The sequence below is a fragment of the Oryx dammah genome, unplaced genomic scaffold, assembly GCF_014754425.2.
Source record: "Oryx dammah isolate SB20612 unplaced genomic scaffold, SCBI_Odam_1.1 HiC_scaffold_23, whole genome shotgun sequence".
NCBI classification, from domain to species: Eukaryota; Metazoa; Chordata; class Mammalia; order Artiodactyla; family Bovidae; genus Oryx; species Oryx dammah.
The window spans coordinates 12,432,098-12,446,775 of NW_024070207.1; the positions used below are offsets into that span (position 1 = coordinate 12,432,098).

The following is a 14,678-nucleotide window of genomic DNA, read 5'->3' on the forward strand; positions in this document are numbered from 1 at the left end:
TATTTCAAAGATGCTCCCCAGGTGATTCTGATGCAGGTAATTATGCAAGGCTTTGAGAAAACATTTGAAGTGCAATCCATTCCATGAACTGTTTCTTCCTGGAATTGCTTATCATAATACTAGAATGATAAAAGAACTTGTGGAAGATTATTGAGTCAATGACAGAATTTGCACAAACCTAGTGGCTCAGCAGTAAATAATCCACCTGCAATGCAGGAGATGCCGGTTCAATCCCTGGGTTGGGAAGATCCCCTGGAGAAGGAAATGGCAATCCACTCCAATATTCTTGCCTGAAAAAATCGCATGGACAGAGGAGCCTGGTGGGCTACAGTCCATGGGGTTGCAAAACAGCTGGACACAATTTAGTGACTAAACAACAACTGGCTCCTTAGCAAAAATCAATCAGAAAATCAATTAAATAAAAGATCAATTAAATATTGAAACATGATGTGTCACAAGTATGTGTGGATATCAGAGGGAAAATAGTCTTTATTCTGTAGGGAAAATATAATTTCTAATATTTATATAGTAGCCATTCTACTTTAAGTGTATTTATAAAGTTTTTACCTTTCAAGTTTTTTTTTCCCCACGTTATCGATTGGGGATGGGATGAAGGGAACTGTTCCCTTAGATCTGTTTCCTGTATTACTTTTTGCAATTTACACATATTCTGAGTCTTCTGAACCAGTAGGACAGGCCTGCCAGGAGCCTTCAGGGAGAGATCATCCCACAAAAGACAAAACTTCAGTTTTTTAGACTTAAAGCAGAAACTCTGACTATAGAGTGGCATCTTTTACTCAAATTTGAACTCTAGTCCAATTCCCAAAATGGACTCATCATGTCTGACTCCTAGTGATGAGGTATCCTGTGGCTGAAATTGGATGGGACTATTGCTAAGAATTCTGCATCACACTGTGGCCCATGCAATCCTGGAACAGCCCCCCCGTGGTTGTTTTTTAGTTGCCAAGTCATGTCTGACTCTTTGCGACCTCCTGGGCCATAACCCACCAGGCTCCTCTGTCCATAGGATTTTTCAGGCAAGAATACTGGAGTGGGTTGCCATTTCCTTCTCCAGGGGATCTTCCCGACTCAGGGACCTAGGGATCGAACCTGCGTCTCCTGCATTGGAGGCGGATTCTTTACCACTCAGCCACCTGGGAAGTCCTCCCACTGTGTTAAGCATCATTATAAAGCAGAGAGAGATTTAGAAGACAAGAGTAGGGATTCAACCCACTGGGGACACCAGGAAACTCAGTGGGGTTTGGCACTGGAGGATTCCAGTGCCCAGCAGACATGGCAGGACCCAGGGAAACCAGGGGTGGAGCTCAACAGCAGAGGCCTGGCATGGAAGACCCCACCTCCCTGCCTATTGGACTTGTTCCTGAGCACAGGTTGAGTCACACTAGGACCCTCCCTCAAAACCGATGTTCTACAATGGGGTGGGGTTCTATATGCCTAGGTGGGAACAAGAGCCCACCAAGTACAGCTCAGTCACCTCATTTCTTCCCCACAGCAGCCCTGTGAGATAAGTGTTTTCCCATGAAAAGACCAAGTCTTAAGCAAGTGTAATAATTGCCAGTTTTATTCCTCTGGCTAAGAGATCCAGAGGTATTTCGAGGTTTACATTTTTTTAATAGTTCTTTTATCAAGAGTTTAAGTGCCCCCATTGCCCTTATAAGCTGGTTGCAAATTATTTGATTGACTCTTAATTAATAAAAAAAACTTTAATTCTCTTTGTGTGTGTGATGTGTTCATTAAAAAATACATATAAGCAAAAAAAACAGCACACAGAAACAAGCACAGTTAGATTTCTGATATATGCATGTATGTATACACACGCGCGCACACACACAATTTGAGACTTTCTCCTACATATGTGAGCTGGTACTAAATATGCTGCTTTGTAACCTGTTATGTTTTACTTTACAATATGAAATGAACATATTTTCATGCATATGTGCGAAATTTCCCAATCGAAAAATAGACCTAAAGAATGTGTCAAAATACAAAATGCAGATGCTGAAAACAGGGAAACTATACCTAAAACAAAACTCCACCAGATGATTAAAAATAAAGCAAAAGTCAGATACATCAGGAAATGCTAACAGAAAGCTGGGGCAAGATTTTAATATCAGAGAAAAAAAAAAGAATTCAAGGCCTAAAGCACACGGGATAAGGACGGCTGCGTGAATGTCTCTGCTTCCAATGCATCACCACAAACTTGTTTCTTACTCTTCTTATCTCTTCCCTAAGCCTTTCCAACTCATCTGCTCCTCTTATCATTTCTTCAGGGTCCAAATGCCTAACGGGAGTGTCCTCTTTATATCCCTGACCAGGCTGAGTCAGCCCTCCTCTAAGGTTTCCTTCTGCTTCCTGGCTTACACCTTCTTCAGAAGGTTGAGGATTTCCTTCTGCCTCCTGTGGTACAGCTTCCAAAGGGCGGTCTTCCTCAGCCTTTGGCATGTTCTGTGGTTTTCTTTCATTTTCTCCACAAGACTTTTGCATGTTGAGTATTTTTCGATTTCCTTTTTGAATAAATTAACCCTGGAAAACAAGGGAACAAAACAACTAGGTGCCAGGCAAATGAACCAGCAGCTAGAGTATGGGTTTCCATAGAGACTGGCTTCTTCTCATTTAGGTCTCTTAACTGTCAAAGTTTTCCAACTAGAAAAGGCTAGATCCTCAGGCTCTGAACTCCCCTGGCTCCGCCCCTCTCTCCCCCTCCTCACCCTCCCCCTCCCGCTCCAGCTCCATCTTCTCTCCTCGCGCTCCAGCCCACCATTTCCCAGCAGGCCCTGCTACAGGCCTCTCCTAGCGCCGAAAACAGGAGCAGGGAGCAGCGAGAAGCGCGGAAGCAATTAACCCCTCCCTCGCCTCCGATCTCCAACACTCCCGCCCTTTTAGGCTTTCCCAAGCCATTCCAACCTCCTACCTCTCACCTGAGACCGGCTGGTCCAGTCTCTGGCCTCCCCTCCGCCTTCCACGTCTCTCCAGTCTCCCCCTTCCCCCGCCCCATTTCCGCTGCAGGCTCTGCACAGGCCTCTGGCGCTTCATCCGGATGGGGAGAGGCTGCAGTGACCCCGGGATGGGCTTCGGTGTCATCCGCACTCACCCCCCCACACCCCCACCCCCACCCCCAGGAACAGGAGGCAACTGCACCTTTACACTGACCTGCAGGGATCCAGGGAATCTTCCTCCCTCTTCCCTCAGTCGATTTGGGTCGCTTCCCAAAGACCAAGAGTCCTGCAGACCGACAAGACTGCTCGGTGAGGAGGTCAGTACCTGAATCACGGGTCCCTTTAACGAGTCTAGGCCTTGTTCGTCTAAAAGTTTCCCCACGTCCTCATCCTCGCGATCCTTTTAAGGCAACCCCGCCCTCCCTCCCCGGTGCCCACCGGTTCCCTTCAGGCAGGGAGTGAGCGACTCAAGTTGTTCCTAAATTGTTTCTGTGTCTCTCTTGGGATCCTCAATTAGCTACCCTTCTCCCTCTCCACCCCCAAACTGCCCAAAATTCCCTGCACAAAAATGGAAGTTTAGCGGAACCGTGGTGTTAGGAAAGTAGTACCGGCTACGCTCGGTTTCTGCTATCTGACTTCTAGACCCCAGCGTCCTGAAGGCAGCGCCCAGCTTTATACTGACCTGAAAGGATCCCGGGCACTTTTCTCCTTCTCCAGCTATAGGGAGCTGCTCCTGGGAAACAGGCCCTGGACTATAAGGACTTCTGCACACGTCGACTCCTGGTCACGTGAGGGCCGCGTCATCAATGAGCTTGAGTCCTCGGTTACTCCTCCCATTTAACACTGCAGCCCGCCCCCTGCGTTCCCTCCATTTGATACTGTCAATCTTTTTTTTCATATTTGCCAATCAGAGACAATAAAACTGGTATCTTCTTCCTGCAGTTTCTATTCGTCTTTCTCGGGTTACCAGGGAGAATCAGCCTCTCGGGTTGAATAGACAATTTCTCCTTCTTTGGGGAATCATCTCTTTCTCCTGCTTCCAATTTCACCTCCTCTCTTCCCCCCAATATCCTACAGTCCACCATTTCCCTTGGAGTCCTGTCTAGCATTAAAATGGGCGAAGGTGGTAGATCGGGGCAAGACGGCAAGACGGCGGCTAGAAAAGAGTCTGGGAGTGAGAGTGTGGGATTTTTTTTACTAGTTCTCTTAAATAGTTTTCTGCTTTAATGTTTTAAACAATAAGCTTACTCTTTAAAAATGATGTTTAAAAAAGAAATGCCACATAAGCAATATTTGACACAATATGGAAGACAAATTAGTTACATCAATTTTTAAGACTTTGGCAAAGTTTTCTGATAGCTGCAAATGAAATGACAGTTTTCACAACATATTGATGTGTTAGAAAATGTTTTTTTAAATCTTATTAAAACAGCGCCTTTTAAAACTGACGCCAAATTAACCGGTGGGAAGAGGCCCAGTTTTCTCTTGTTAGCAGCTTTATGTAAGTAATCCGCTAGTTTTTCTCTTTCTGGTAAAATTCACGTTGTAAAGTGTTAGATGTCTGACCATTTGTGAGGACTGCTGCATGGCTTCTGGTTGTTTTAAGTGGAGGCTTCAGGCTTCTCTTCTTATGGCCTCTGTAGGATCCAGTGTCTTGCTAATCAGATTAATCTATAGAAAACCCTCCTTTCCATAGAGTCTACTTTAATTTGAAACTCAAAAAAAATGTGTTGGAAAATAACTCTCACACACTCTTGGAGTACAGAAAGGAGAGAGTTCCTGGTGAGTTCTGACAGTTTGGTGTGAGGCTTTTTAGCAGTGGAATTTTCATTCATACAGGCCACTCTTGAGGTATTCTGGTATCAGTTTGTTCCATGAACAACATATGTAATTGTTATAATCGGAAAGCAGAGAGAACATCATTGCTGTAAAAATATTGGTTAAAAGAGGAAACTGATATTCCTGCAACCCAGCATCCACTGGTACTTGGAGGTATGTTGGTACCAGGAATGGCAGTCTGGCCAGTGGAGCCTGCTGGAGAGTCAGGGAAAGAGGCAAAGAGGGGTCTCTTATCTAGGACGGTCATGGTAGGATGTGGTAGCCCACCACGAGAAAGCAGGGTTGGAAGAAGTATTTTTGTTATGTTTATGTTTCACAATTTATATTTAAGCATGAATTATTTATTGCACAGTTGAGGGATACATTTCCTAGTATTCAAGGGAGAGTATTTCATATAAATATAGCTATTGAATTATAAAGAGGTAACCATTACCACAAAATATTTCCCTTTTATTTAATGGGGGAAATTTATATTTAAAAAAATGATCATATATTAAAATTAACCTTGTTTAGGGTGTATAGTTCTATGAAATTTAAGAAATGTATGTATTTGTGGAACTACCACCATAGTCAGGATACAGTTCATTCACCCCCCAAAAAACCTAGTGAAGTCATACTTTACCAGCTTCCATGAACTCTGGCAACCTCTCATCTATCATTTTCTCTTTTTCAGAGTGTTACATAAATGAAATCTATAATATGTCACATTTAGAGACAGGCTTCATTCACTCAGTGTAATGCCCTAGAGATTCATCATTTAAGCTGTTTCATGCACTAATAACCCATTTTTTTCTTTTTACTGAGTAGTATTTTGTATAAATATGTTCCAGTTTATTTGTCCATTTACCCTCAGTAGGACATTTTTGTTCTTTCCAGTTTTGAGTAATGATGAAAAGAGTTGCTGTAAACATTTGCGTACAGGGTTAGGCCGTGATTGCTTCAAACCAGACTGTTAGGGTAACCTTTTCTCTGACCTGTCTACCTTCATACCTCCTTATCCCCTCTCAATTTACTTTGCACATTTCTGTCAAATTAAATTCACTCTTCCTTATTTTCAACTTGTCATTCTCCTGCTAAAGGCTCTGGATGGCAACCCATCTGTGAAGCATATCCTGCTTTTCTCATCCTGACCTTCACTGTTGATCAGAATTGAGCCACACTTGTCATCTACTTTTCTGCCCCATCCAAAAGGAACTCTCATTCACTGTGCCCAAGTGTGCTTTCTTCTCTCTTTTTGTCCTTGCACCCCATTTTCTTCCTCCTGATCGCACTCCTCTTCCTCCTAGATCCTGGTCCTGCTCATTCTTAGGGACCTAGCTCCATCACCAAGCCTCTAAAAAGCCTCCCCAGCTCTAAGTGAGCTCTCACTCCCCTGTCAGTGCTGCACATAGGGTCTGAACCCCTCATATTACCCTCAGCAAAGGTTGCCTTGTACCTTTCCCCTTTCCTGTGTATTAGTGTGTATGTTGGGTGGGGTTATCTAACCAGGCAAATATTCAGATGTGGGTTGCTAATGGGGAGTGGGGGCAGGCTCCAGCTCTCAAGCTGCATGAGTGGCTATTGGGATTTTAAACAGTGCATCTCCCAGAAATTTCAGAGATTCAGAAGGAGCTGTATGCCAATTGGCTCACAGACGAACCTTCCCTGCTTGTCCAAAACTGGAGCAGAAATTTTACTGTCTCCTCCTCTGTTTATTCTGCTTATGGGTAGTGAGAACAACACTAACACCATTTTTATGGAGCTACTGACAGAGGATTTTGCCCTGTTTTCCTAAATAGTCATAAGAGAGATCAGTCAGCTCACTGGTGCACACCTGACCAAGAGCCAGATGGTACATGCCTACACCTTCATCTTTGTCCCTGAGCAATTTCAGTACATCAATAGAGCACTCAGCTACTTTTTAAATTAATTTATTTTAATTGGAAGGTAATTACTTTACAATATTGTGGTGGGTTTTGCCATACATTGACATGAATCAGCCACAGGTGTACATGTGTCCCGTCCCACCCCCTGCCTGAACCTCCCTCCCACCTCCCTCCCCATCCCATCCCTCTGGGTTGTCCCAGTGCACCAGCTTTGAGTGCCCTGAGTACAAAAATCTATTCTTTACATCTCTGTCTCTTTTGCTGTCTTGTCATATAGGGTCGTCGTTACCATCTTCCTAAATTCCATCAGTTCAGTTCAGTCGCTCAGTCGTGTCTGACTCTTTGTGACCCCATGAATCACAGCACGCCAGGCCTCCCTGTCCATCACCAACTCCCGGAGTTCACTCAAACTCACATCCATTGAGTCGGTGATGCCATCCAGCCATCTCATCCTCTGTCGTCCCCTTTTCCTCCTGCCCCCAATCCCTCCCAGCATCAGTCTTTTCCAATGAGTCAACTCTTCGCATGAGGTGGCCAAAGTACTGGAGTTTCAGCTTTAGCATCATTCCTTCCAAAGAACACCCAGGACTGATCTCCTTCAGAATGGACTGATTGGATCTTCTTGCAGTCCAAGGGACTCTCAAGAGTCTTCTCCAACACCACAGTTCAAAAGCATCAATTCTTTGGTGCTCAGCTTTCTTCACAGTCCAACTCTCACATCCATACATGACTACTGGAAAAACCAGAGCCTTGACTAGACGGATCTTTGTTGGCAAAGTAATGTCTCTGCTTTTGAATATGCTATCTAGTTTGGTCATAACCTTCCTTCCAAGGAGTAAGCGTCTTTTAATTTCATGGCTGCAATCACCATCTGCCATGATTTTGGAGCCCCCCAAAATAAAGTCTGACCGTGTTTCCACTGTTTCTCCATCTATTTCCCATGAAGTGATGGGACCAGAGGCCATGATCTTCGTTTTCTGAATGTTGAACTTTAAGCCAACTTTTTCACTCTCCTCTTTCACTTTCATCAAGAGGCTTTTTAGTTCCTCTTCACCTTCTGCCATAAGGGTGGTGTCATCTGCATATCTGAGGTTATTGCTATTTCTCCCGGCAATCTTGATTCCAGCTTGTGCTTCTTCCAGCCCGGTGTTTCTCATGATGTACTCTGCATAGACGTTAAATAAGCAGGGTGACAATATACAGCCTTGACGTACTCCTTTTCCTATTTAGAACCAGTCTGTTGTTCCATGTCCAGTTCTAACTATTGCTTCCTGACCTATAGATGCATTAATATACTGTATTGGTGTTTTTCTTTCTGACTTACTTCACTCTGTATAATAGGGTCCAGATTCATCCACCTCATTAGAACTGACTCAAATGTGTTCTTTTTTATAGCTGAGTAATATTCCATTGTGTATATTACCACAACTTTCTTACCCATTCGTCTGCCAATGGATATCCAGGTTGCTTCCATTTCCTAGCTATTGTAAACAGTGCTGTGATAAACATGGGGTATACGTGTCTCTTTTAATTCTGGTTTCCTCGGTGTGTATGCCCAGCAGTGCGATTGCTGGGTCATATGACAGTTCTATTTCCAGTTTTTTAAGAAATCTGCACACTGTTCTCCATAGTGGCTGTACTAGTTTGCAGTCCCACCAACAGTGTAAGAGGGTTCCCTGTTCTCCGCACCCTCTCCAGCATTTATTGTTTGTAGACTTTTTGATAGCAGCGATTCTGACCAGCGTGAGATGGTACCTCCCTGTGGTTTTGATTTTAATTTCTCTGATAATGAGTGATATTGAGCATCTTTTCATGTGTTTGTTAGCCATCTGCATGTCTTCTTTGGAGAAATGTCTGTTTAGTTCTTTGGCCCATTTTTTGATTGGGTCATTTATTTTTCTGGAATTCAGCTGCATGAGGTGCTTGCATATTTTGGAGATAATTCTTTGTCAGTTGCTTCATTTGCTATTATTTTCTCCCATTGTGAAGGCTGCCTTTTCACCTTGCTTATAGTCTCCTTCATTGTGCAAAAGTTTTTAAGTTTAATTAGGTCCCATTTGTTTATTTTTGCTTTTATTTCCATTACTCTGGGAGGTGGGTCATAGCGGATCCTGCTGTGATTTATGTCGGAGAGTGTTTTGCCTATGTTCTCCTCTAGGAGTTTTATAGTTTCTGGTCTTTAATGCATTTGGAGTTTATTTTTGTGCATGGTGTTGGAAAGTGTTCTAGTTTCATTCTTTTACAGTTGGTTGACCAGTTTTCCCAGCATCACTTGTTAAAGAGATTGTCTTTTCTCCATTGTATATTTTTGCCTCAGCTACTTTTAAATTAAGTTAATCACAGTAGCTTTTAAATGTAAGATTTTTGGAAACAAGAGCATTATAGTCAATTAAGAACTATTTTAAAAAAGGAAAGAAAGGAGGTACACATTGGTTTAAATAATGAAGACGTGAGTTCTGGAGAGTAGACACCCTGCCCCTCTGACCCAATCAATATTCTGTTTTTGTGCACCAAGAGAGCCCTAGGGATAGCTCCAAAGTCCACAGCCTTTCAAGTGGTGTGAGGGGAGGAGAAAGGACCTCTTATAAAGCCTATGACATCTAGAATATTGTTTCCTATGCTCGCTTTAGAAGTTATTTTCTGAAGCTCTGAATTCAACAACTCCTGCATATTTCTTATTGTTCTTTCGAAGCTTATCCCACAGAAGAGCTTGAGATGGCTGTTTCTCTCCCTCGTTTCTCTAATATGCTGTCTATGGCTTGAAAACATCCCTCCCGACATGGCTGAATCTGCTGCAGATCCAAAGGTTTGGCTTCAGAGCATGGACTGAAGCAGCTGCCATCTGATGATGAACCCTCTGGAGTGGAAGTAGACCCAACACATTTCACCACTTTGCTCAGTTGAGCATGAATCCGCTCATGTTCTGATGTGAGTGGTGCACACAGTGCCCAAGCAGACTTCTGCTTAGATTGTATGTCTCTGCTTCAGAAAGTAAACTCAAAACAACAACAACAAAAATCCAGAAAGTAAAGTCATCTACCATCCCTCCTGTTAGTGTGTTCCCTCACTTTTGGGAATCTGGCATGCATAAGTTTCACAAGCTCCAAAACCTCTCCAAAACAGACATTTGCTACATCCAAGCAAATGAACATAATTTGAAGTGCAACTTTCGTCTCTTCCAGATAATTCTGCCCACTTCCCTGAACTCTCAGCTAAATGCTGCACACATTGTAGATTATTGTAGTCAAGAGTTTCTAGTTATCAAGGGCATAATGTTGATGAGTTACTGTGAACCTGAAATGCTGTATCATAGCCACTGCCATTTCATATGTCCCCATGGTCTCTGTGTTGGCCACAGTCCTAGGAATCCTTGAGTTGGTCTGCTTAGACTTTCCTACTACGTGACAGAATGCTCAAGACTCACCTCAGCTGGATTCTTGAGATTGCTTTGTGTAAGCCATGAGGTTCACGTCTACGTGGAGCATGTTGCTGGGTTGCAGGGAGGCACATGTCAGCTGTATTACAGCTTAGACCAGACAACTTTTTCCTGTGGCAAAAAACAGAGTTGTTGGGGAGACAGTGCTATTGCTGCTCTCTGGGTGCTTTTAAAAATTCAGTTGATAGTGGAAAGAAAGTCTTTTTGCTGACCTCTTGATTCTGCCTTAGTTGCCTGTGCTGCCTTATCCTTGAGGCATGCTATTTACCTATCCTAAGGCTTTCCCCCTGGTTTTTTGACTTTCTACTTTGAATCCCTTATTTGTCTGTAAGTCCATTAGAACAAAAAACCTTATCTGGTTCAACTTTGTAACCACTCCAGTGATGAAAGTTCAAGGTGACAGAAATGGTTTAAACTTTCACTCAGAAGAGAATGGTTAAAAAAAAAAAAAGAGAGAGAGAATGGTTAAATAAATTATCCATACTGTGGAAGTTGTGCAGAAATTAAAGTAATGAAATAATGCACATGCAGTGACAGCAAATGATATTAAAGCCGTATTTTTGAGTGTGTAAAGTGGCAGAACATTATTTAGAGAGTACTCTTCCACACACAAACACATAGTGCATACATATATATATATATATATGCATGCAATGAATTTATTAAGTAGTTCTAATTTTCTGGTATAATCATGGAATAATTTTATTTTTTCCAGTAATTGCTGTCAGCTGTGGTCTGTCAAATCTTCCCTTTCTCACTAAATAATGAATTTGTTCAATTATGTTTCAGTTTGTTTTCTCAACTAGTCAATCACTTTCATTCATTAAGAGAGTTTTGTTTTGGGTTCTTGAAACTCAGTCTGGTTTATTTTTTAAACTTTTTGTGTTGAAATAATTTTAGTTCTAAAGAAGTGTTTGAAAGATAGTACAAAGCATTTCTGTAAACCCTTCATCCTGCTTTGCCTAATAATTGTTGTACATTTATAAAAAAAACAAATGAACATTTGTGCAGTACTATTAACTAAATTACAGAATTATTCCGATTTCTCCAGGTTTTTCACTACTATCCTTTTCTTGTCCCAGGATTCAATCCAGGACACAATGTTGCATTTGGTTAATATGTCTCTTTATTCTATGAGAGTTTCTCAGTCTTTCCTTGTTTTTCATAGCCTTGACACTTCTAAAGAGTGAGGTATTTTGTAAAATGGTCCTCAATTTGGATTTGTCTTATGTTTTCTTGTAATTACAGTGGCTGTTATTAATTTGGGAAAAGTGTCCTTTTTTATCCCAGTGTCAGGGTTACATGACATCAGCATGACTGATCACTAGTGAGGTTAACTTTGATCGTTTAAGATGACTGCTGGGTTTCTCTACTTGTAAAATTACTGTTTTTCTCTTTTCATATTCTGTTTGTTTAGAAGCAAGTTACTAAGACTAGCCCATATGAGAGAGGAAGGGAATTAAACTCTACCTCCTGGAGGGAGGAACATCAAAGAATTTGTGGATATGTCTGAAAACAACCACAGTAATTGATAAATATATGGGGTCAGATAACTTGAGACTGTGCAAACATTCTGTGGATTTGTAAAAATTATTACTGTGATGTTCTGAGGGTAACTTTTCATATTCCTCATTTCCTTCTACATTTAATATTTGAAATTATTATGTAAGAAAGATACCCCCCCATTTATTTAGTCATACAATTATTCGTTCCTATCAGTGTGACACATGGATTTTTAAGTCTTCAGGGTTATGACACAATACAATCATTTGGGGGTTTTTTGCCCAAATTTTCTAGCCTTGGCAATTGGGAGCTCTTTCAGTTTGGCATACCTTTATCCTTTTTCTGCTTCCTTGCTTTCTGGTACTATGAAATCTTCCAGATTCATCTGGTTTTATCCTTTTCCCAGCCCAATAATCAGCCATTTCTCTCAGGAGTCTTGGTTAATTTTATTGGATAATCATATTTAGTAATTAAGATCTGAGTGCAGGGTATTCTGGTTGCTACTTGGGTGTCATTGCTTCTCAAATTTCTCAGCTCATAGAGCAAGGAGATGTGTATCAAACTGTATATATACAATCTCTACATTTATTTATCATGTATATCTATAGCTATTTGTATCTCTATAGATACAAATGATATAAAGACACACACAAGTTCATACTAATACATGTGACTGTAATCCAGTACCACACATATCCATTTAGCTTTCTCTCTTCTTATTTTTTATTTTTAATTTCTATCTTTGACAGCGAGGAACCTGGTTCTCCTTTATGCATAATTTACTTACTTATTTAATTAACTCTAGTATATAGTTAAATTAGTTTCAGAATTTCTATCATGTACCCCTGTGAGAAACAAATTTCCCTACCAGAACATAGCATTTCTGTATAGTTCTTTTTGTCAGCCATAGAAGTTTTGTTGGAGTCCTGGTTACACACTGGATATTGAGAAAAACAACAATCTGATAAAATAGACAGGATATAAGTAATTCAGCTAGTAATATTGACAAGGACATAGTACACCATGGAGACACAAAGCAGAAAAATTTGGAAACAAAAAGCAAATTAAAACAATGATTAGTGTAACTAGCTGTAATTCAGTTGTTATAAGTGACCAAAGGAACCATAACTGATTTAATGAGCCATCCACAGTACCAGCCCTGTGTACTTAGACATGCATGGCTTAATCTTTGAGACAAGCATATGCTACTGGCAGGATCAACCAGGTAGACAGAAAAAGATAAATGTTTCAATTCTGTTTACAATGGTAATAATTTACCAAATTACTGTAAGTCATAATTAGTGTAAGGGGAAGGTTTTCCTTACCCTTGGAAAGACACAGAATTAAGTCAGTAATTTTTCAGACAGAAACCATAAATATTATAAGCATATTCACCAGTTCACACAGTCCTATGTAACTAATCCCTTCTGTTGACAGGTTATAAAGCCATTAGATTTCCCATTCTTCAGTTTCTTACTCAGTTCAGGATTATGGTCTGAATATCAGAGACTTGTATTTATCCCAAAAGTCCTTTTTATAAATCTTGCAGAGGAAGCATTTTTGCAATGGCATCATAGTGAAACTGTAACTCTATAATGACAGAAGACTTAAGGAGGCACATTTAAATCTGATTATAATGCAATTGACAAAATAACTTGGTTACTGCTGGGACATATAACACTTTCAGATAATAGCTAGAAGTATGATTGATAATTTTACCAGGATGAATCAGAGTTTTAGGAACTCCATATAATCTCTAGAATACCTGTAGCATTTACCACACAATATAACATAAGAAGACTTATTACTCTTTTGACAACACTTCACATGTAATCTAACATACCAAGTGAAATTAACTAATTTAGTATCTCTCTCTGGGGTGTTTCAGGGGCCCCTTTGAAGCATCCCAAAGTTAGCTAAAGGTCAAAGGAACTTCCATATAATTTGACTTGGGAACTTTTGTCAAAAAATACCAAAAGGCTTTTAAACACAACAGGATCATAGGTCACTGTGAAACAATACTTAGTAATTTAACTAAAGTCACAAAATGATTAAAAGAAAACAAATATGGGTCACCTGAGGGCACAGAAGCTCATATAATCTGTTATCAAAAAGGAGCACTTCTAACAGAGAGATCAAATTCTAGTCTTGTGTTAACTTACTTATCAAAATCCATTTACTTAGTTAACTTCAGTCTAAATTTCATTAATCCTCACCATGCATAAAACTTTCTTAGTAAAATGTAGTTCTATTCCTTATACCTTCCTAACCAAAATACATACTGAAATATTATTTTCAGTAGCTCTAATTATATATTTAATTTAGAATCTCTGACTCTTGAAAACCTTAATTTCTAGTGAAAACCAAGAGGCAAGTAATAGTTATTAAAATCCAGAGAGACTATTTTAGATGACTTTTAAAACATAATTATCCTTATAGAGTTTACCTAAAAGCTCTTATTTTGTTTATATTTACTTTAAAGTTTCAACATATCAAGTTATTTTTCTTGCTGACAAATTTGCAACAGATAGAACAAGATTTCATTTAATTTGTATTAAATCTAAATGCAGTTAAAGTATTATACTTAATGTTGGTGACTTTGAAGACAGATCTATATTAATTGGATCAATAAATTTAAATATTAATGCCAGGTATTAATTTAATATTGAACATTTCCCAGTTCAAGTGAAACTGAAACTCATTTAGCTTAATTTTTCTTATACTTAGAATTGTTTGGTTTGTAAGCACTTACTTTTCTTTAAGCCAGCTGAACAGAGCTCATCCACAAGTCAACCTTAACAATGTTATCCAAAGACAGAGACACATGCAAACACAGAAGCAAACAGAGAGACCTCATAGTTCTCATTTCACAATTTCAGCCCTGAGTCAGATACAGAAATGTAAAACCCATCAGTTTACAAAAGTGGTTGGATTAAAGTTAGGTTTCTGGAAGATGGAACAAATCAAGCTCACTTGTCTGGATGGCCAAATATTTACAGAAACACAGTGGGAATTTCTGTTTACCCTTAACAAATCAGTTTCTAAATTACTTTACCATCTTTTCAAATTTTGCATTTT

At 40.1% G+C, this 14,678-nt stretch overlaps 1 protein-coding gene across 2 annotated transcripts; it reads right to left on the reverse strand.

Moving 5' to 3' along the window:
- Positions 1-1,564: 1,564 nt before the first annotated feature.
- On the reverse strand, positions 1,565-3,753 carry TCEAL8 (transcription elongation factor A like 8). 2 transcript variants are annotated; one of them, XM_040265011.1, is made up of 3 exons: positions 3,640-3,752; positions 3,172-3,243; positions 1,565-2,544 (listed from the first exon to the last, which is right to left on the reverse strand). In XM_040265011.1, the coding sequence occupies exon 3, from the start codon at positions 2,503-2,505 to the stop codon at positions 2,152-2,154; it is 354 nt and encodes a 117-aa protein (XP_040120945.1). In that variant the 5' UTR covers positions 2,506-2,544; positions 3,172-3,243; positions 3,640-3,752; the 3' UTR covers positions 1,565-2,151. The 2 variants fall into 2 exon arrangements, with proteins under 2 accessions (XP_040120945.1, XP_040120946.1); XM_040265012.1 differs by lacking the exon at positions 3,172-3,243 and having other exon boundaries at positions 3,640-3,753.
- Positions 3,754-14,678: the final 10,925 nt, after the last annotated feature.